General features: G+C 49.4%; 1 protein-coding gene across 1 annotated transcript in view; it reads left to right on the top strand.

The window, feature by feature from the left end:
- CAMTA1 (calmodulin binding transcription activator 1) overlaps positions 1–10,130 on the top strand; it is a 973,198-nt gene that overhangs the window by 454,065 nt on the left and 509,003 nt on the right. Inside the window, exon 5 of the mRNA XM_010850197.1 lies at positions 4,707–4,842. Within this exon, the coding sequence (XP_010848499.1) occupies positions 4,707–4,842 (136 nt within the window). The remainder of the gene's footprint in view (positions 1–4,706; positions 4,843–10,130) is intronic.

Genomic DNA, 10,130 nt, shown 5'->3' with positions numbered 1-10,130 from the left:
ATGAGGATTTCAGTACAGGCAGTTGAGAGGTGGTCCCAGGAAACACTGGAGGAGGAGTCTGCATGTGAGAGAGGAAGGGGAGGCATACCAAAAAAAGGTACTTTTCCCCTGCAAGTCACCACTGTGGGCGACTGGAGCTTACAAGGAGGTCTGGATGGCTTCCATATTATTCCACCCAAACAGGAAGTGAGGAAGCCTGGAAGGAAACCCCCAAGTCCTCATCTGCTGGATGAGGGGTGCTTTCAGGGCATCAGGGTTCCCCCCAGCCAGGAGGGCAGAACTAGGATTCAAACCTGGACTGGCCCCTCAGTCTATGCCTCAGAGGAAGCTCTGGAGTCACAGTGATTCCAAGGGACTCCTGCTCGGTCACCTTCTGGCTAGAAAGAGTTGATTTCCTCATCTTTATGTTGGGGATGGTGATAGTAGCTACTTCATAGGGTTGCCATGAGGATGAAAAAAATGACATAGATAAAGAAGTATATGTAGATACAGATACAGACGTAGACATAGATTCAGAAACAGACATAGGTGTAGACATAGATATAGGCATAGATGTAGACAGGGATGGAGAGACAGGTGTGGCCATAGACATGATACAGATGCAGGGGTAGGAAATGGCTACCGACTCCAGTATTCTTGCCTGGAAAACTCCATGGAACCTAGAGCCTGGGGGGCTACAGCCCACAGGGTTGCAAAGAGTCAGACATGGCTGAGTGACCTGAGCACAGATGGAGTTGTAGATGTAGAAACAGAAGCAAACCTAGACCACACATGGCATGCTCCCTATAGAGCTGGTGCTCACGGGGAGCTGGTAACATAAAAGACAAAATGGATCGATTTTTCTGTGCGGCTTTCTTGCAGTTGCATCACCCTCTGTCCTCAAATCCATTCCCACTTCTTTGCTCTTCTCAAGTGGGTGCTCCCTTTTAGGCAGAAATGAAACTTACTATAGTTCTCCCTTGATGGGACCCCTCTCATGGGGTCTAGCCCACCTCTCCTTCCCCCCAGAGTAGTGCCCCAGCCTCCACCCCTTCCTTGGATCTTCCCCCCTGCATCTTTTACTCCTGAGTGTTCTCTGGGAGGCAGGGAAGCCCCATTCTCTTTGCAATGGGGGGGCACATGAGCCCCGCTGCAGCCCTCTGGCTTTCCCTCTCTGTCCTCAGGACCTGTGAACTGTGGGCGGAGGGACCTTCCCCATCACGCAGAGCAGAGCAAGTTCTAATAAAATCAGAGTGGTGGATTAAACACTATTAGGTTGCTCATTATTGCGAGTTAAAATGATGATTCCATTTATTAAGGCCATTTAAGTTGGACACTTAGGTTCCCTGTGGGATTATGTCCTGCCAGAAGTGTTGGATGACAGGGCCCCTCGCCCTTCCAGAAAGCAAAGGGCGGGTCACCAGAAGGCAGATTTCCTCAGTGGGTGCTATTGTGGTTCTGACTGTGGATGTGATGGTATCTGCAGATGCCCACTCTCTCTGGGTCATACCATTTATGATCTGGGGACAGTTGGCCTGAAGACACTGCAGAGGGTCATTGACCATGTTTAGGAAGGCCAAGAGGACAGAACAAATCACAAATCCTGTCTTAGCTCACTAGAAGCCGATAGGATTAATGTCACATCTTCTCCAACAGATGAGTTTTCTGGGATGGAGGGTGTCCCTGAAACACTCTCGTGGGTGTCTCTGTTCTTCTTTGGAGGGGACAAGACAAGCAGCACCCATCTATTTGATGGGATGTCTTCTTTGCTTAGTCCTTGGGAAGTGGGTAAGTGCAGCTGTTGAACTTCAGGGTCCTTCTAATGGGTCTTTTAGGGAGCTGGCTCTCTGAATATGAGAACAGGGCTGCAGTGGAAAGGGCTTGGCACAGTGGGGCCCGGATTCCAGCTTTCCTGCCATTCAGAAATGAAAGAGAACTGTAAGGTTTTCAATACAGACTGGTAAGAGCAAGACAGATATCATCAGCTGACAGGTTGTGACAAGTGTGCCAAGCTGTTTCCAGATTGTTTTAGTCGGTGCAGACTTCAGGGAGGAAACCAACACTGACACAAACCAATTGCACAGTGATCGGCAAACAATGAAGTGCTGGGAGTCACTGCTGAAAGTCTGTAATTTCCAATGGAGTCGCTGGTTAGTCATCACCCGGCCGCTGAACGATACCACCCGGCTGGGTGGGAACTACAATTAGCCGCTGTCACCCTAGAGTGATTTTTTTCTTCCCTACAGACAATGGAATAGTAAGAGATCAATAGTCAGTGGTCTGTGCCCAATTGTGAAATGGCCCATAGTTCAAAAGAAAAGAAAAGAATGGGATGGAGGCTTTTGCCCTGGGCCCCAGGGAAGACTGGTTGCCTACTTCCTCACCTCTACTGCAGCACAGAAACAGCAGCCAGCTTGCATCAGGAGGAATCTATGAAACAGAAACAGAATCCTGGGTACAGAGAACAGACTGGTGGCTGCCAAGGGGGAGGGGGTTGGGGGAGGGATGGAGTGTGAGGTTGGAGTTAGCAGATGTAAGCTTTTATATATAGAGAGTGAATAAACAAGATCCTACTATATAGCACAGGAAACTATATTCAATATCCTATGATAAACCATAATGGAAAAGAGTATTTTTAAAAATGTATGCATGCATGTTCAGTCGCGTCTGACTCTGTGACACCCCGTGGATTGTGGCCCACCAGGCTCCTCTGTCCATGGGATTCTCCAGGCAGGGATACTGGAGTGGGTTACTGTGCCCTCCTCCAGGGATCTTCCTGCATCTCTTGCATCTCCTGCATTGCAGGCAGGATTGAACCTGCATCTCTTACAGCTCCTGCATTGCAGGTGATTCTTTACCCATTGAGTCACCATGGAAGCCCCCCAAAATGTACAGGTGTTTATATATATATATATGGATATATATACATACATATATGTTGTTCAGTCGCTAAGTTCTGTCCAATTCTGCAACCCCATGGACTACAGCACACCAAGCTTTCCTGTCCTTCACTGTCTCCTGGAGTTTGCTCAGATTCATGGCTGTTGAGTTGGTGATGCTATCTGACCATCTCATCCTCTGCCACCCTCTTCTCCTTTAGCCTTCAATCTTTCCTAGCATCAGGGTATATGTATGTATACTTAAATCATTTTGCTGTGCAGCAGAAGTTAGCACAACATTGCAAATCAACTATACTTCAATAAAAAACATATTGATTAAAAAAAAAAGACTTCTCTGGCAGACCAGTGGTTAAGACTCCACACTTTCACTGCAGGGGGTGTGGGTTCGATCCTTGGTCAAGGAACTAAGATCCAGCATGCCATGTCTTGCAGCTAAGGAATAAAACTTAAATTAAATTAAAAAAGAGGAAAGCCCTTGCTTTGCCCTGTTTGTGTCAGGAGCTGTCTCACACTGGCTAGGAGGGAGCTAGAAGACCTCTGTGGTCCCCTGGGTGCTCAGATCACTGGCCTTTCCTTTCCCTGTGCAGAGCCTTCAGGTGGAGAGGGACACTGAGCTGACCAGGGTGGGTGTACCGTGTGCTGTAGCTTTCAGAGGCATCTTCCTTGAAGGATGTTCCAGGCTACAGCTACTGGAACTTTATTCTGGAATAAAGAATGTGGCAAACTTTATTTGCCACAACACCTGCCCTCAGCTGCCAGGAGAGTTTAGTTCTTTGTTTCCTTGATGTCCCCAAACCAAAATATGTCAAGGCAATGGCTATGAGGGGCTTCCCTGGTGGCTCAGATGGTAAAGAATCTGCTTACAATGCAGGAGACCTGGGTTCAAACCCTAGGTTGGGAAGATCCCCTGGAGAAAAAAAATGGCAACTCACTCCAGTATTCTTGCCTGGGAAATCCCACGGGCAGAGGAGCCTGGAGGGACATTACTGAGTGACTAACACTTTCACTTTCTTCTTGGCTCTGAGGATGAGTGTAAACATCTTTTGCTCTCTGTGGTTGATACTTGAGGTCTTTCAGGAAAATTCTCTTTGTTCTTTTTAAAGGGCACAGAGAACAGCCCTCCCGCTCTTAGCATGAACATGTGGGTAACTATTTTTCTAACTTACTATGGTCGTGGACAGAATAGACAGATTACCTGGCGGTACTGAGCCCTTTGACAGCTGAAGCCCAAATGGGAAAAAATCAGGTACTTAGCTTGCTTGGGAAGAAGTGCTGCAGGGCTCTTCCCCATCCAGCAGGAATCTAAATGCAGGCAATGAATCAGAGCATCTGGCCTCGGCGTCTAGTTCTTCCACTGGTCTGCTTTTAACATAGTCATCTAGTGTCTGCGTTAAACTTATTTATTTCCTAATGTAGGGTGATGGATTAAAAGATGTGCAGAAAATCTTTCCACAAGAGATAAGATATTGCAGGCTGCGACAACACCCCCGGCTTTTTTTGCTTTCTCTCTTTTTTCCTGCTTTTCAGGGCAGAGCTCAGGCCCCCACATCGTATATCCTGATTAGACGCTGGATATTACTAAGGGGATGTTTTTTAAGCCTATCATTGACACATTTAATTCATTAGGTACCAAATCCACAAGCAAATTTTGGCTGGCTGTAAAACACGGTTAATCCAGGGAGCTGCAATAAAAGGTGAAAAATTATGTTCCAGCAAATGTGGAATATTGCTTTTCTGTAGAGACTTTTACTGGTCTATGATATCTTTCTTCATAAATTTTTTTTCTTGCTTGGTTCTCTTGGTAACTTAACCATTTGTTGTTTCCAGACCCCAGAATGGCTCCATGATCCTCTACAACAGGAAGAAAGTGAAATACAGGAAAGATGGGTATTGCTGGAAAAAGAGGAAAGATGGCAAAACGACCAGAGAGGACCACATGAAACTGAAGGTCCAGGGAGTGGAGGTAAAGAACAGAAAAGCTCTCTTGTTCCATGAATGTCAATTCCAGGCTGCAAGAGGATGGAATTGCTCTGTGGTCATTTGATGCCAGCCCCTTCTTGTTCAAAGGCATTTTTGTTTGCCAAGACCCCGTTTGTTGTTTCTCTTTTTTCCTACCTTCTTACCCTAATAGTCTCCATTTACGATTTCCATGAAATCAGATTTAACTAGGGTGTTTCTGATTCTTGAGAGTCCTTGGCATATACATTGGGATCTTCAAGGTTCCTGCGGATCTTCAAGGTTCCTGCAGATCCCAAGGAGCCACCTTGAGAGTTTGTGAGGGAATGGGGAGCTGTGTGTGGCATCTTCCTCTGCAGGTGGTGCTCAGTTGAACGTGTCCCCTGGGAACCAGTGGCCCCCAACCAGAATCTGTCTTCCCTCCCTCTACTGACAGACCCTTCTGTTTCCCTCTGGGTGTTGCAGCCTCGGGGAGCTTGCAGATGTTGAAGATCATTAGATGGGCTAACAAGGTGTGTTGCAAGGCTGGGGCAGAGGTGGGCGCTGCAGAGAACATCTTGGAATGTTGTGCCAACTTCAGTTTGGGGCCTGCGGGAAGACAGGGTATGGTCTGGTTTCCTTGGTATCACCCTGACCCCGCGTGTTCTCACCCTTAGGGAGCCATGGAGACAGTTCCCTTGTTCCTCTTTTCCGTTGTTTGAGGGGCCGAGCCACGTGTCATAGCAGGAGAGAGAGAGCTTGAATCGTGGTGCGTCTTGGCCTGCAAGTTAGTGAGAGCACCCACTTCTCTGCTTTTCTTGCTGATCCTCGTAAAGGATCTTCCCCAGGAGTCTGGCAGCTTCTGTCTTGGACCAGGACCAGAAGCTGGCTGCGATCCACCTGGGATTTCACAGTGGCCGGAAAGGGGCCTCCCGGAGTCCACTGGCACTTCGGGTCCTCCAGTGTATCAGGATTGATGGCGGGGACCCACTCGAGTTCAACGGCTCACCCTCCACGCTGATGCTCTTTGTGACGCACTTTGTCATTACGACTTTTTCTATATTAATCATGTGCTTTTATGGCTGTTAAAAATAGCCTCCAATGGCTTTTATTATATTGCCCCACAGAGAGAGATAACTTTTGTTTTATGCTTTTGCATTTTTTTAAAAACACCCAATAACAATGCTTTATGGTGATGAACAAAGAAAAAGCTGGGGTAGGAGAAACCCCAGTTCCCTCTGTTCTCCTGGGTTCATTGCTTGCACAGCCCAGAAAGAAGTGACTGAAGAGAACATTCAAATGCAGATTGCCTCAACAGGCTGCTCCAGACCCAACTCCTGGACTGTGGCTGGTGATTGTGCAAACAGATTAGCCATTGTTAGGGGACCAGAGGAAGGCGGGACTTTGCTCTGATCTCCCCTGATGAAGGGATAGGTAGAAAGTGACAAGTGTGGGTGGAGCCCCTAATTAAGGGCCACCCAGGCTGTGAGAATTCACACCCAAACCATGGCCCTCAGCCCCTGTGCCCACAGGCATCTGGTAGATTTCATCTCCATGCTATGTAACTCTGGAATTTCTGGTTGTAAGTGTTAATAACAGTGGGGTGGGATTCTGGCTTGGCAGCAGCCAAAGCTCAGGGGAAAAAAAGCCCCAGTGTTCATTTTCTTCCTTCGTGTTGTAAATTAGAATCATCACTGGATGGAATCAGAATGATTTATGGGTATTTTTAGGCCACATTTATGTTTGGAGTTATTTGTGGCTCCCTTACCTGCAGGCTAATGTGTAGACGTGGCGGGGAGGTGGATTGGACCCTCAGACCACTGAGGAAGGGGATGGATGGACAAGGTGGTGGCGGGTTTCCATGACTTTCCAGGCATGAGTGGCAGTGGGAAAGTAGTAACGGGGGGGAGGTAGTAACAGGAGGCTGGCTTGGAGGAGCCTTGGCAGCATCACAAGGGGTGTGTTTTCAGGTTCTTGGAGAGTGAGGCCCCCCAGTGAGACCCCACGGTGAGAGTGAGGCGCTCACCCAATGAGATGCGGTGGCTGATCCCATGAGTCTGGGGAGCTGTCCCATTGAGTTGATCAGCAAATGCCTACCTGTGGCCCTATCCTGTGCAGGGAGGGCCCTGTGGTGTCTACTGAGAAAATAGGAGCAGTGTTCTGTGTTCCAAGAACTCGCCTTCAAATTGAGGAGGTAGCCATGTACGTACCTAAAAGTCACTAACAGTTCTGAGCAGTATGGAAGGCTGAGCTTTAAAGAGGCGTGTCCAGAGGGTTCAGAGTGGCCTGGGATAATCAGAGAAGTTTCCTGGGTGGGAAGAAGCTTCCTGTAAGCTAAGGTCTTACAGTTGGGTGGGACTGTGTGTCTTAACTTTCATAGTGTTTCCTGGCTTACCTTTCTCATTTAGCCATGTGATTCTGAGAGTCCCTCATCCCTTTGAACTGTTCTGGAGTGTTCAGCTTAGGAGCATTTGAGACCCTACTTGGTGGGTAGACTTTGGATTCTTTCCAGTTTTCCAACATTATGATGTTTGGGTCAATGTTATGATCCTTGCCTGCTTGTGCAAGACTTGGCATTGCTGGGTGTAGGGTCTGAGAATTTTCAGTCTTACTCAGTTGCTCAGTCATGTCTGAGTCTTTGCAACCCCATGGACTGTAGCCCACCAGGCTCCTCTGTCCATGGGATTTTTCCAGGCAAGAATACCAGAGTGGGTTGCCATTTCCTCCTCTAGGGGATCTTCCTGACCCAGGGATCGAACCTGCATCTCTTGGATCTCCTGCATTGGCAGACAGGTGCCCAGTGCCACCTGGGAAGCCCCTCAATCTTACTGGATATGGCCAAATTGCTTCCAAATGGTTGTGCCAACTGCCCTCCCATTAGCACTGAGAATGACCGTTTTTTCTGTGCCTCTCATTGCTGCTAGGTGAAAGAAGGTACCCCGTTCAGTGTGAGTTGGGATTGTTCTCAGTTACTCATGGGGATGAGCTCATTCATTCTGGTGTTCATGGAAGTTCTCTGCTGTGGATTGTCTACCCTGGGCAGGATTTGTAAACAGTCCCAAAGGAAGGCTTCTCTGGCAAGACAAGTCCCACTTGTGAGTGGCATTTCTCCTGCCTTTGCTCTGAGCTAGACCAGTGATGAAGCCTAGTGGTCCTTGCAGGGACAAGAGGCAGGTGGTCCTTTGCATCTGGGAAACTGCCATGTGAGCATAGGTGGGTTTGGAATCTCGCAAGGGGAGGGGCTTCCCAGTTTGGGCCCTTCTTCCTTTTTCAGTCCTTCTTGATGGCTCAGATGGTAATCTGCGCACAATGAGGAGGACCCAGGTTTGATCCCTGGGTTGGGAAGATCCCTTGGAGAAGGGAATGGCACCTCACTCCAGTATTCTTGCCTGGAGAATTCCATGGACAGAGGTGCCTGGCGGGTTACAGTCTATGGAGTCATAAAGAGTCGGACAGGACTGAGTGACTAACACTTTTACTTTCTTCTTCATTGGATTCAATCCAGTAGTTTCTGTTGACTGAGTACCTATATCATGCCAGACACGGTACCCGCCAGCTACCCCTACTGCTGGGTGAGGCAGACAGCCCTGCTCGGGTCTTGGGGCTGTGATTTTTCTACCACCCGCCCAGTTTCCTCTGTTCAAGGGCATGATAAAGATATTTGGATCCACCGTTTAACACATCACTTGCTGTAAGCCTTCCCTCAGGCCAGGAAAACTTCCAGCCCTGTTCACAGAACTGCTTGAGGCCTGGATGCTTTTGTTCTCAGAGGCTGGGGCCCTCGGCACAGACAGCGATTCAGAGGCACATTGATTTTCTCATCCTGGCCCAGGATGGGGGCAGCTGCTTTGGAGGCTGTTGAGCTCTTAGGTCCATGATTAGTTGTCTTGTCTGTAAGCCAAGGAGAAGCCAGCTCGATAAGGTTTCTAGGGATGACAGAGGTTGGCTGGGAGGAAAAAAGAAGGTGGTTGTGGTGTCAATGTTTCGTGAGATGAAATCTCAGCAGGCCTGCCTAAAACGGGTCCTGCTCACCAGGTAGATTGACGCCTGCTTACCTGGGGCCTGGGTGGGGGAGACGAGCTGTTGTTGGCAGGGAGGTGGGGTGTATTCCTGGAGAGCAGAGAGGTACATCTCATGACCCCGTGCCCCTGGGATCGCCACACCACGGCTGGGATGTGCTGGGTGAAGTCAGCCCAGGGAGATGTTCTTCGAGCTGAGCTAGAAGAGCACTTTTCAAGTTCACGGTGCTCTTCTCTGGCTGTCTTCAGCCCTGTCTGCACACCTCTCTCTTGAAAGTGCCCCGTGTCTCAGAATCCAGGCTGTCGACCTCCCAGCACCCTTACTGCTGGGGTCCCATCACGCAGGGGGTCCCATCACACAGGGATCCCCAGCCTCCGGGATCTAATGCCTGATGATCTGAGGCAGAGCTGATGTAATAATAGTAGAAATAAAATACACAGTAAGTAAATGTGCTTGAATCATTTCCAAACCATCCCCACCCCACTCCCTGGCCTGTGGAAACATTGTCTTCCACAAAACCCGTCCCTGATGCCAAAAAGTTTGGGGACCGCTGTCATACCAGGAGCCACACCTGGCTGCAGGCTTATGAATCTCCTATATGCCAGGTATGCTATCTCGCTCAACCTTTCTCAAAACATCCATGCCAGATACACACTGTTACACCCACTTCACAGATGAAGTGATGGCGCCTTGAGAGGGCTTCTTGCTCCACATCCCGCCCTGAATCATTGTGGAGCTGGGACTTGAGCCAAGACCCGCCTGGCTCTACCGTGTGAGCACTAGCCCTCGCATTCTGGCAGGGTTTTGGGTCAAGTCCAGCACATACCTTTGTTCATCAGCCTGCTGTTGAATACTTTCTACCCACCATCACTGGGAAAGGTACTGAAGATGCACTCACCATCTCGTGGGGACAAAAAAAAAAAAATCAGGCTCACAACTGGGGCTTCCTGAGGGCTGGATAGGAGGGCACAGAGGTGCCTGAGGCAGACTTTTAGACACGGAGCGCTAGGTGCTGGAGGGGCCAGGCAGTGGCAGGGCAGGGGGGAGTATCAGGGGACAGAGACAGAGAGGCACGGGGGGGTATCAGTGGACAGAGACAGAGAGGCAGGGGGGAGTATCAGGGGGCAGAGACAGAGAGGCAGGGGGGAGTATCAGGGGACAGACACAGAGAGGCAGGGGGGAGTATCAGGGGACAGACACAGAGAGGCAGGGGGGAGTATCAGGGGGCAGAGACAGAGAGGCAGGGGGGAGTATCAGGGGGCAGAGACAGAGAGGCAGGGGGGAGTATCAGGGGGC

Source organism: Bison bison, unplaced genomic scaffold, assembly GCF_000754665.1.
Source record: "Bison bison bison isolate TAMUID 2011002044 unplaced genomic scaffold, Bison_UMD1.0 scf7180017864289, whole genome shotgun sequence".
NCBI classification, from domain to species: domain Eukaryota; kingdom Metazoa; phylum Chordata; class Mammalia; order Artiodactyla; family Bovidae; genus Bison; species Bison bison.
This window is presented reverse-complemented; position numbering and strand designations above follow the sequence as displayed.